The sequence below is a fragment of the Opisthorchis viverrini genome (genome assembly GCF_000715545.1).
Source record: "Opisthorchis viverrini unplaced genomic scaffold opera_v5_26, whole genome shotgun sequence".
NCBI classification, from domain to species: Eukaryota; Metazoa; Platyhelminthes; class Trematoda; order Opisthorchiida; family Opisthorchiidae; genus Opisthorchis; species Opisthorchis viverrini.
In genome coordinates, this window is record NW_008751683.1 from 2,565,395 (window position 1) to 2,577,944 (window position 12,550).

The 12,550-nt window shown below is 44.7% G+C and overlaps 1 protein-coding gene across 1 annotated transcript in view; it reads left to right on the forward strand.

Moving 5' to 3' along the window:
• Window positions 1–5,284: 5,284 nt before the first annotated feature.
• T265_02300 (hypothetical protein) overlaps window positions 5,285–12,550 on the forward strand; it is a gene marked incomplete at both ends in the record, with an annotated part of 19,808 nt that continues 12,542 nt past the window's right edge. Inside the window, 4 exons of the mRNA XM_009166504.1 lie at window positions 5,285–5,723; window positions 5,839–6,103; window positions 8,366–8,589; window positions 9,583–9,909. Of these exons, the coding sequence (XP_009164768.1) occupies window positions 5,583–5,723; window positions 5,839–6,103; window positions 8,366–8,589; window positions 9,583–9,909 (957 nt within the window). The remainder of the gene's footprint in view (window positions 5,724–5,838; window positions 6,104–8,365; window positions 8,590–9,582; window positions 9,910–12,550) is intronic.

A 12,550-nucleotide genomic window follows, 5' to 3' on the forward strand; every position in this document is an offset into this window, starting at 1 on the left:
CGGGTGTTATGGTTTTCATACACTGAAAACATCTGGGTTCTTGAACCTCACGATGGCTCGAAGATTAGTGCTTCAGTAGTTCCTGTCTCCAACTTCTGTTACTCAGATCTGATTCCGACTTTACAGCTTTGTCGTAGTAGTGCCTCATTACTCTTGCTCCCGATGGGTTGTAGTGGAATTTAGATAGGTATTCATGTACCTGACACGTTTTCTTTACTCATCACGAGTGAATAGTTATTAAGTTACAACACAGGTAAGCTGGATATGTTTGTCGCGCTAGGTTTGTAGGCTTGCCGTAGCTAAACGGTTGTTAAGGTTCTCAGTCCCTTAACACGGTGCTCATTTGTTGGAATCTGGTTCCGTTAGACTCGCTAACTATCCGAGCTTTTTACTCGTGAGCTAGAGCTGATGACAATAGACAAACAACATACATACGCAAGAGTATTTTTACGTGATTCTACTCTCAGGACAGTGAACCCACTACTAAATCGAAAGGTTGTCATGCTGACCGAACTCAAGTCATCAACTTGGTTATTCACAACCTTGTCTCGCTGTTGCATTAAACTTCCCAAGAAGAGAGTCCCATGAGGTTCATGGGCTCTCTCGAGGAGGGCCACTCAGCGCGTAGGTAGCATTTTCACCGAGGCTTGACCACTCAAAGAATTAGATCTCTTGTAGATTAATGCTTTGGTCAGAAGAAATGTAGCGACGGCTATTCAAGTTCAGTGGGTGTTTGCAAGCTTCATAGAGGTTTTAATGTAGCACGTTTCCGTTTTAGATGGGTTGTGTCGTCACCATTGCTGTTCTTGTGCACCCACCTAGCTTACGGACTCTATGTGCCGTTGCCTAGTCTGGCAACGTCAGATGCAGATCCGAACCAGTTGTTTATCTTTTCTACTTTTGCTCTTATTTTGTTCCCGTTCAGGCCTTTGGACAATGCTTCATCTCATATCGCCCCTGGTTACTCTGGCCCCAAACGTCACTAAAACGTTGAAATCGGGTGCCTTGGTTATCGTATACTCGGTACAGTGACAGTGCATGTTTTCAGCACTACCTTATGCATCTGTGATACCGTTGGCTTTATACCAGTCAATACCGCCAGTTGCTTACTAAATAAAGTCTTCCACCAGCAGAATTCCCTTTTCTAAAATGGATTGCTATGAATGCTTTGTTTGATTTGTGTGGGTCTGTAGCAGCAAATCTGTTTATCTCCGTTGTTTCGGCTCTCTCGTAAAAATAGACACCTCAGATTCGGAATTGACATAACCGCGCTAATATGCTAGCTGGTTGTATGTTTCGTACCACATTCTTTCACTTGGCTATTATCATGGAATAGTCCATCTTTGATTGTTGGCCAGATGGCCGTTGCTCTGTCCACCGAGCCTGGCGATTGAGGTGACATCATCAGTGCGCGGTTGGCTAGGTACCTCCTCTTTGCCTGGTTGAGTTTATTCAGTCTTTCAAGAGTATCTGCTGGGGCAGTTGGCTTATTAATTCTTTTTATGTAATTCGATTGGTTTATTTGCGATTTGTGTAGCGTTGGGGTCCCTATCCCTCGCGTTCAATTGGATATGTTCTTTCCGATAGATTAGGTTGCTTTCATTCGTACGTGCACAGTTTACGTTACCGTATGTGTTCCATCTCCTAATTCGATTGGCTATCCGATACCTTTTTCTGTTTTCCTCTTCTCTGTTTTGATGGATCAGCTCTCAATTTGGATTAGTTTATGGTAGGATTCTCTTGAGTTTGATTGGCCGGTTGTTAGTTTCAACACAATGTCCTCGGGTTAGACCGGTTAATCAAGTGCCTTCGTTAAATATGGCCCTGTCAACTAGTATATAACCGCGGATGTCGAATGGGGGTCACTGTAGAAAGAAGTCCTTCGCAAATTTTTCATCATACACTGGACTTTATATTTCGTGTTCATTGGAAAGTATTATAAATGAGGTGCACCGATAGGGCCTCAAGCTTCAGGGCTTATCACAGAAATCTCAGTGCAAAGACAAACGAATTTTGTTGCATGGTATAAATGCAGGAATATGGGTCCGTTCATTGGTTGTGTTTCTGTCGTCACCTAAAACAGTGAACTGAATCGAATCATCATCGTTACCAGGAACAGCAACACTAATGTTGACTTTACTGCTTCACTGCTGTAGAATCACGGTTTATTCAATCATATCTGGAGCCTTGAAGTGAAGAAAGAACTGGTTTTGCGGAACCGGAAACTCGCACTGACCTACACAAGCACTTTAAGGCACATACATCTCAGCGCCCAATCAGACAGTTTGGTAAGAAACCAGAAACACGTCCACCACTGCCATCAGTTGGACAGCATTTCTTGCAACATCCCCAGCGGCTTGTAAACCACAACACAACTCCCATCGCCAGTGAGTCAATGGAATTACCTGAAAAATTCCCCAACTAGCTAATCAAATGATTACATTTTCTTTGGAAACTGAATCAAGACAAGCAGGAGTACCCAGTCAACCACTTATCCGATGATGTCTCCTCGATTGGTGACGGAACGTTTAGAAGCTGATTGCCAAACTCATCGAAAAGAGCACCATCCATGTGATGAACAACCCATAAATGTACTCGAGCTATCAGTGTTTCGGTATATTGATAATTCCATCTCTACCAATCTTTCCTGTAACGACCATTATTCCACTACGGGTGTGTGGCTCACCGCTGATAGTCTGCACAGGAATACACCTGGAGGCTGTGTTTTAGTTGGAAAGAATAAAATCGCTTTGTTTCTTGAAGGATAGTGCTTATTTTCAACGTTTATTCGATGACGCTTCTTGAGCACCTCGCATACGCCACGTATCCGACTTTCTGTAGCTGGCGTTTGTTTTACCGCTGTGAGCAGTAAATGAATACTTATCCAGTTTCAAATATGTGCCACGGTACTTTAGTTCAAGCTGCTGCATCTTTATTCACCGGAGATTGGGGAGCGACTGGAAGACAGACAGTGTAATGTGCTGCTGGACCTCATGCTTGCAGGTGAACCGATCAATCTAATAGATAAGTATGTTTGTCTTGACGGCTGAATCAGTCCCGACAGTCCCGACCTCCAAAATTGAGAGGTCCAGGGCAGCATTTGCTATTTTACGACATGTGACGTACACCGGTGTGACGTCAGCTTGACTGTCATGGGTAGAGTACACAGTGCGGCTATCCGGTCTGTCCTGCTTTCTGGATTAGAGATATGGTCTCTGTGTTTGGAAAACGTTCTAAAGCTCTCTGTGTTTGATCATAAGTGCTTCCAATGCATCCCGTAAATCCGGTGGGAACACTATGTCAGCAATGCTGAAGTATGCCAGGCGGTTTTCGGGAATATTTATTCTCCATCGATAGATCAACTGATTACACTCCGCAGGTTACATTGGTTAGGCCATATAGTTCGTATGCCACAGAACCTTTCGCCTCGTAGTCTTCCCAGCTCTGCCTTGTGTCGGATGGAGACGACCGAGAGCCAGTCGGTCCGTGACTGGGTGACATAATATGAAAGCCCTTACCAGTTAACTGAGTCACGTTGGTAACTGCCGTCTCCCTGGATGGGGACAGCGGGACAAGACAAACATTACCCCGAAAGATATGGCTGTGTCATGCAGCCAATGGCGGTCTTGCGTCAAAGCAGTCACCTTCACTGCCAAAGCGGGTAAACAGAGCCGCTCAACGTCCTTGAAGTGAATGGGCCATCACTTCCCACGCGTGGCTCATTCCCTTATTCTCCTTATCTTCGGCGAACGAAGCTGCAGTAGCTGGAAGCATTGCACTTCGGTGCACGGTTTATCAGGTTTACACTGAACGTAGATGAGCCATGCATCGGGGTGATAGCCCGTAGAGTTGATTGACGTTTCGCTTTCTACAGAGAAGAGAAGCCAGAGCGACTACGCACCGAAGACGATGAGTGCATTTGACCCCTGAGGCTGCCTGCGTAATTGCGCCATGTTTACAACTGTTCGTAATTATTCGTGTTTTCGTGTCGAGATCACATGCCTACTTCTCTGAAGGACTTGCTCACCCCCTTCACAAGAGTCGAAACTTGCAGGAGGACACAGTGACTTTATACGGATTTCGCTACGGATCTCCCTCTATCGAGAAAGTCAGCAGGTGACCATTCTTCAGACGACTAGGTAATAGCCTAGGTTCATCATCGGTTTGCAGATTTATGCACCGAACTAGACTTCACCTTATGTCTACGCTTCCATTACAACCTCTAGTTTATCAACTATTTACCATGTACAAAGAGTACGTTAGTTCCAGCTGCTACAGTTTCGGTCACCGGAAAATGGAATACCGTGGGAGATATACTCAAGCATAGCATAATCAGTTAGTTCGGGGAGCTGGGCAGCTACACATTGATGCACGAGTACCACTGAGTGCTTCCTTGAGCCATGTCTGCTAGTGCCATCAAATATTCATTAGTTGAATCCCGGAGTCCCCAACCAGGTTGAGTGTACTGCTTAATGTTTTCATACTTCGCTGCCATGTCATAGACTGTCCACCTCTTGGTCGCGCCAACTCAGGATAGGACAGCAAAAATAGCTCTTCAAGGCAACCGGTTCTCTGGCATGTGAAGTACATATCCTAACCAGTGTAACCTGTGAAGCATGATTTACTCATCCATTACTGGAGAGTTCTTTTTTCTAGAACCGTTTGGCGTCGCTCAACAATGTTAATCCGATTTTCCCACCAGATCCGACCAATGATCAAACACTGATAACTTTCGTGTTTGAAGGCCGCGTTTCTGACCCATAAACTTATATGGATTACACCGCTGTAGTGTATACGCCGCTCCCTACATACACACTGGTGCCATAGGTGTCGGAACAACTTTTTTTTACTCTTGTGCAGAAGGCCGTGTACCTGACCAAACCACAGGCTTTCCAGTATCACTAATTGACAAAATGGATGGATAGCTAATTGGCACAGTTGCCTGTAGACTTTAGATTATCAAAGACACTGGCTGAAAGTGGCTCGTAAAAGGATGTTTCACAGTGAAATTTAATCGACCCATTGCAGTAAAATCTTTCTCCGCATGCCCAGCCTTAGCTTCCGCCTTTTCTCGGAAGTTTCACCAGTACGCAATAACCCTCCGCTACTTCGTGTTTCAGACATCGAAAATTTTTCCCTCAACTTTTTGCAGTTTACCATGTTACAGTTTAATCAGTAATGCGAGACCTACTTTACACTATGCGCGTTTAGCCCTACCGTCAGTGTTGACACTGATGCTTCACTGCCGTACAACCATAAAGCCCGTTCAATACTTAAGGCCCTAAATGGAGAAAAAAGAGAATAAGTGGGTGAGGAAGAGGACCTATTGCTGGCCTATGTCAAGCACCCTGAGCTGTCTACACCTCCAAGTGTTCAATCAGATAATCTAGAAAGAAACTGACAGCACCAGTACTCTCGTGCCGATGTTGCTGTCTGCATTGATGGTCTTGCTGTGCTCTGGTTTGTTTACGACTATTCATTAATTTTTGATACTGTAACACTGTCGTTCCTATCAACCCACAGCGGTATTGTGCATTGCACAAGCATCCAACGGGTGGGGTAAGGCGCTGGGTAATATCAGAATGAAATTCACCGTACAAGTCACGGATCCGGAAGAACAGAACTCACCTCCTATGTCCCCAATGCTGAAACGCATACTATCATCTCGTGTTGTGTATGCAGTATCTCTCCCACCTCCAAGACGGAAGAATGGCATCTGGAAGGTAAGGTTCTCCCTTCTGATCGCCCACTTCACTACGACAAGGGTCATAATATTCTTTCGTCTTTTTCTCACCGTTAACGTAACGCAATCCTGATTATCCGAACATCTTTCCTCAGGTACATACATGGATGCTACTCGGCTTGATCATTACAGGATTCCTCCTTCTCTGGTTGTCGTTCACGCACCTAGGACCCATAGGGGAACGGTTTTTGCCAATGAAATCTTCGCTTCCCACCTCATCCATCATCACACCATACAAGGACACCAACGCACTGGACGCAAGAAAACCACACTATTCGGACAATCTGTATGGTGTTGTTTTTGATGCTGGGAGCACCGGTACGCGTGTTCACGTTTTCGAACTCAGTCGGGAAAACCCAAGTAGGTTTTTAATTTTTGTCCATCTCGAGGCATTTGATGAACCTTGGTGATTTTCAGCTTGTCCTTCTGGTTATTCGCTAGTGGCATATTTCACTGTTAATTTAAACATGTGGCCTTGATATCCATAACCTTCGTCATAATACCACTCACCCTAGCCCTTTGTCAACCGTCATACCAGCAGTATACGGTAGTGGCGCTAGCTAAGCCTTGGCGAAATACGTCAGTGCGTGACTGAGTGCTCCAACGTTCTTTGTGTCTTTTGTGGGGCGGAACGTTCATTTGCCGTCACCTGCTTGCCGTCGTTTTCCAACAACGAAGAGGATATGCTTTTCAAATTTGTTAATGATATGCAGAAAGGATGACACCTTCGAAAGAGTCAAAATCTCCCGGGTGATGCCTGTTTTCTTTCGGAATGGAGTCGCTATACGTATGAAAATGTTCTTGATACACACAGAAAGCGTGGGGAACGTTTTCTGCTCACTGTATTATCAAATGGACTGACTTCTTATCATCGACGGCTTGCATTTTGATCTATTGGTGTGTCTATTCTTTTTTGGACCAAATTTCCCTACTGTATGCACACAGTTCGTGACAAAGTTTGATGTGGTTGAAAACACGATTCACATGTAACGAATACCGTCGCTTGCCTACATGTATGCAAAGATCCTTTAGGAAAAAGTTAGTCTTAATATTTTCTTCAAGGATTCATTTTTGGAGCCAATGCCAGAAGACTTTCGACTAAAGGTCGACTACTGCAAAGATTTGCGTCACCAAAAGTTATAGCTCATTGGTTAAGGCGCCAATTTGATGATCGGAATGACCGCGGTTCGAACTCATTCCCGGCTGCTCCTGTGTAGGTTTGGGCAATCTAACAGTATCTCTGTCACCATGCTTCCTTCAAGTGGCATGGCCGATAGGCACTGAGTGGTTATTTATTTTTATTATTAAGTCACCCGAATTAGCCAGACGCACCAATTAGAAACACCATTGGGAGTCCGTAATGTCCAGCGGGACAAATAGATCCGGCAAGTTCAGGGATTATTTGTAGGTGGTTGTGGGATATGTGGAATCCACGTTCATATTGCTATCGTTTGAGCAGTCTTGCTTCTGTCCTGGCTCATCGATCCCGGCAAGTCCGCTCCAAATGTGGGAAGCTCTTATTAGAGCTCAGAAGCAATGTGTATGCTTCTTCTTGGCAAGATTTGAGCTCCGGACATCTGATATACAGACTGCACCAGTGCACGCTTTACGCTTTACAAGTGGGCATCGGTGTCTAACCTATTTCTGTCGTACCAAGCAGTCTGCTTGATGGCATCCCTCGTGGTCTGGTCTGGTAGTAAGGTAATAAGTTTGAGTTAGACGCTCTTGTTTGGTTAAACTGGGACAGCTTTGCATATGTTCATTTGAGGGTATTTTGTTGATCCTTGCCCGCCACAACATCGGTGTTTAAAACAAGCTATCGGGATAACTCTCACTGAGCAACATTCTATCGACGAAGAGGACGATGTGAAACAGCCAATTGATTCCGCTGTAATTTTAGCGCTGTGTTTTGAAAATATCTTGTAAAGATTTCACTAAATGAACTGGTTTTGTCCTCACTTGTTAGGATATCCAGGCGTTTTGAGTTAAAAAAAGAATTCAATGATAAATCCTAATAGGAAACAATGTGAAAAGTTTCACGGTTAGAATGACCTGAAAGTGAAAAATAGAAAGAATCTACTGGATGCACAAAATCAACCAACGTTGTCTAGTATATTCAATCGTTCGAACTCAATCCACTTCGGTAATCACGTGTTTGAGGTTGGGGCATTCCGAACAGACTCGATAAACTTGGGTGGTAAGTAGTTAATGCGGAAAATTTCCGGATATTTTGCCAGTAGATTGTCGACAAAATGGATTTTGAACTTATATTCAAAAGAACGGGCTTCATGAACTGGAACGGTTTTCGTCGATCTCAAGAATTCTTTTTTTTTGGGGATCGTTTGACGATGCCAGCGTAGGATTTCTCTGAATCCAGCTCACTGACTCGGGACAGTCATTACTAGCCTCCCCACATTGTCCTCACGTAACGGTCGGTGGTTGAGCTCTGTAGCACTGGGTTCATTACAGCACCCTACGTTGTCTCCTTGGTGTCACAGCGCCTAAATCCCATGTTTCTGCCTGGGTGAATAAAAGTTGAAACCACAGTTTTCTCCGTTGTGTCATCCCCTACTGTTCTGAGTCTGGTCTCTGTCTGGAACATTCTTTACTTTTTCATACAAGATGAAGCATACACACTAACCGATGAGCTTTTCGAACAAGTAAATCCCGGCTTGTCAGCCTATGCAGACTCGCCGGAAAAGGCTGGTGCAAGCCTGGATCCCCTTCTACGGGCAGCCGAGGCTCGAGTTCCTCGCGGCTGGTGTTCCAATACGTCTGTGGTGCTCCGAGCAACCGCCGGTCTCCGATTGTTGCCTCTCGACAAAGCCGACGGCATATTAAATGCGGTAAGTACTTCTTCTCCTTGTTCTCAAGTGGTGCTCATCCGTTGGTAGTTTATCGGCAATGGTCAGACGGGGAAGCGAGGATGGATGGGGTGCAAGAACCTTTCCAAAGTGTGTTAGCCACACGTAGTTATGCTCTAGTCCTCTAAGTATTCCATGTCAATCCGGTTTGCCGGCGATCGTCTTTCGATAGTTTGTCGAAATTTCTAGAGAAGCAACAAAACCTGACTCTGAGAGTCTCAGGGGAACTAGTTCGTGAATCGGTTGACACCCGTCTAGTTAAAACTGTCTAAATGTATCCTAGGAGTGACTGGTCCTGGTGAAAGATTTCCGTCTTAGTCCGGTTTCGCTTTCCTCAAAAATGTTGTCTGATTCCTTCTATATACACCCACAGTCGCGTTTCCAGTTGCACTGAACATCTTGGTTCCGTAAGTTTGAACTAAACCGAACCTTGGGGGAAGTAGGGTTATACTGACAATGCCGGTTGTCGAACAGACAGGTCTCATTCCTTCAGAATGAGACTGGTGGCTCGCTCACAATACACAATACAGTCGCGGATTAACCCACATTTCAGAGCATCCTACAGTGCAGTCAGTAGCGCTTCCACGTAAACTTTGCTGGATTCAGCCACAGTTGGTTATGGGGACTGGGACTGGCCGAACTAACCCAAGAGCATGACAAGCCCAATACATTTTTCCTTGTTTTCTACCTTTCCACGAATTTCATTTAAGTGCCTTGAGTATGTCAATTTAAAAAACGCTGGCCTATATCTACACTATCCTGACTAATGCCGCCAGGCTTCATTAGTTCCTCTTAGTTGGAGCACCTCACATGAATGGTAAACACACTGTCCACACCAATCAAATAGTCATCTAGACATCTATCTCTAAACAAGTGTCCAGCGTACTTCAACATCATTCCGACCAGCAACTTTCAGTCCTTTTTCTTATAACTGTCTTAAGTACTCTTTCTCTTCTCCATAAACCTCACTCCTAGGTTCGTCAGAAGCTATCAGGGTCTTGTTTGGTAAAAACACCGAACTCTGTGTCGATCTTGGATGGTCACCAAGAGGGTTTGTATTTGTGGATCAGTCTCAACTTCATGGCAAATCGTCTGCCTAGTCCTATCGGGTCAGGAATCACTGTATCTGAAACTGCCCTGGATCGCACTTTCGGAACATTGGATCTGGGCGGTGGATCTACGCAAATCACCTTCGCTCCGGTCAGTTTGGACGTGCTGCTTCGAGCCCCACCCGGTTTTGCCACTGCTATTGACTCTGGTGAGGTCGTCTTGTCGAAGGACCAGATTCTTCCGGGAAAACACGTAAGTTAATTGGACAGATGTATAAAAAGGCAGTACTCATCCAGCTGTAACACCCTTTCGGTGCCTAACTGCCATGTCACTTGAAGGAAGCAGGAGGATGAAGACACTGACAGGTTTCCCAAGCCTAGATAGAAACAGTCGAGATGTTGAGGTTGGGTTCGAACCACGGATCTTCCGGCCAATATGTTGTGAGAATTACGTCTCGTCAGTCTTCCTGGTTGACACAAATCAAGCGTCCGGGTAGAACTGGTAAAATTCGCCCTCCGAATGAGCACAGTTTTCACACACGAATAGCTACGCTTGTGATTTGCGTAACATATGAACGACTATGAATCGATCACGAATTGTCATAGGCCTCGTTGATCTCGAAAAATTTATCATCATCGTTATTTAATGGCTAAGCAAATATGGAGCCCTTTTAATTGCCTCAGCTCTGTACTGCAATTCCCAACAAAATAGTTCGGCTTGGGGATGGTTGTTTTATATGGGTGGTTTCATCAATGAGACTGACCATTGCACATTACTGATGATTTGTTCTCACACCAGTCATCGCATGAGGATGTTCTACAAATGTGTCATATACCATCGCTTGTGTGAAAATGATTCTAAAAAAGTTCGAGCACGATTTATCCTTTGCTCTTTTTTCGCTCAAGACAAACCACATTGCAACACGATCCAGTCTGGCCCCGAAGCACTAAAAATTCGCATCTACCCAGACGTCGGAGACCGACTAAATCAAGGTTTTTGTCATGCTAGCTTCATTCGCTCGCCTATCTGCGGCCGTTTCTGAATACAGTGTTTTTTGTGTATAGTCTTTCTACGTCGACTCCTAGCGGGCTCGCTCAAAGCACAACTCGAACACGTCATTACAAACTGAAGCAAGGGATTGTTCACTATAAAGGTTACTGCCAGATCACTTTTTGATGCTGTTCCAAATGGCGTGTTGTGAAAATGTGCCTTTATTCTCCAACTGAGGAGTGAGGTGGTCTTTGTGTAGCACCTTCATTTGAGGAATATTCTAAACGAGAGGTTCACTTGGATTTCCTGTTTAACACCCACAGAATTTACGAATGAGTTTTTATCGGCATGTGTTCGGTCTGATATTTAAGTGACAGGTTTGGTGGGTTTAGGCTACCTAATGAGTATCAAAAAGAACGAAACCGGTAATGGACTATCCAGAGTTCTCACTTACCTAATGAGAAATGGTGATTAAGCAAAGTCCACCACAGTCAGGTGACTGTGGTTTTAACGTTTCACAAATCATCAGATACGAGTGTCGCGAAACCATTATTGCTACGTTAGGGTGATTCTTTCTGTAAAAATACTCGGGCAGTGGTGATGGCCTTTAACGGAAATTTACAATGGGCAAATTTCCGTGTTGTTCGAGATGGAGGTGTGTTCCACAATGCTTATTATTTATCCAACTATTCGTCGAATTAAATAATCTGACGGATTGGGACCGATTGGGCTGTTTTTCACTCTTTATAGTTCTTCACGACGTACCTGACAATTGGGAATCCATGAGTTTGAATTTAACTTCGCGCCTTTGCGCGTTCAGTTCTCGCAAAACTCAAGCCACATGAGGAATTTCGCGCTTGCTTGGACCCAGTAGTCGGATCGTCTAACATAGTAAAGAGATATTTTGATCAGTCAGCACACCAATCAAATTCTCTAGCCGCTCCGACTATTCAGTAGATGCTTGATTCTGGCTTCAGTTTCGTGTAATCACGTAACCTGCAAGTGTGCTCTCATAGAAAGCTATGTTGGCAGATAGAAGGGACTTAGATTACCATTTCATCCCGATTCAGAATCATCATCAGCGCGCATCTTTTACTTGTGTGTTCCGACTGGAACCTCAAACATTGTATGTGGACGTCTACGTGAAACTGAATCGTATTTGTATAGACTTTGTCACCGGTCACGCCTGTGGCGCCATTTGGCTTTCATTCAAGGTTGTAACCTAGTGTGACATGCAAAATAACTCGATATCGAGCTATGTTGAACGTTATCGAGGTCTTGGCATTTAGACTGAGAGTTCACCCTATTGGAGGTCTAGAGTAAAGTACTCCTGTAGGTGAGAAACTATAATTGGTTGTTTATCCTGCTTGAAGCAGCTATTACAGGGCCTAGAAATTAATGTTTTCGTGCATATATTTTATTCTGGATCCAGCTGCACAATGCCTGGAATTGATGAACCGTATGGATGATCATGCAGATAGAGAGGACACTGCATACGATTAGTCTCACGTGACCTAGGGCGACTTGCGAAGCACACTGTTAGGGTACGGTCGTTTTCACATTCAAGCAGGTTCTCGAAGCCACTACTAAAAGCTGGGTATCGATTGAGAACCGAGGACAGAAGCGACCAGTTTCGATGACTGAGTACTAGTCTTCTCGTTACACCCCATGCATCCGCCCTCATCGTCATTTTCATTTTTTTATGCACACAAATCAGATAACGGTTATCATCATCATTATCAGCTGTAATAACCGCTTACTTGTCGTACAGTAGTTGTAGCTGCCACAGTTTCGTTCACCGATGATTCGAGGAGGTGGGGTAGGTAGCTGCGCATTGCGCGCGCGAGCTGGTAAATTGGTGCATAAATCCAGCACTGTCAGTGGGTTGTCAAGCGGGGGGTGG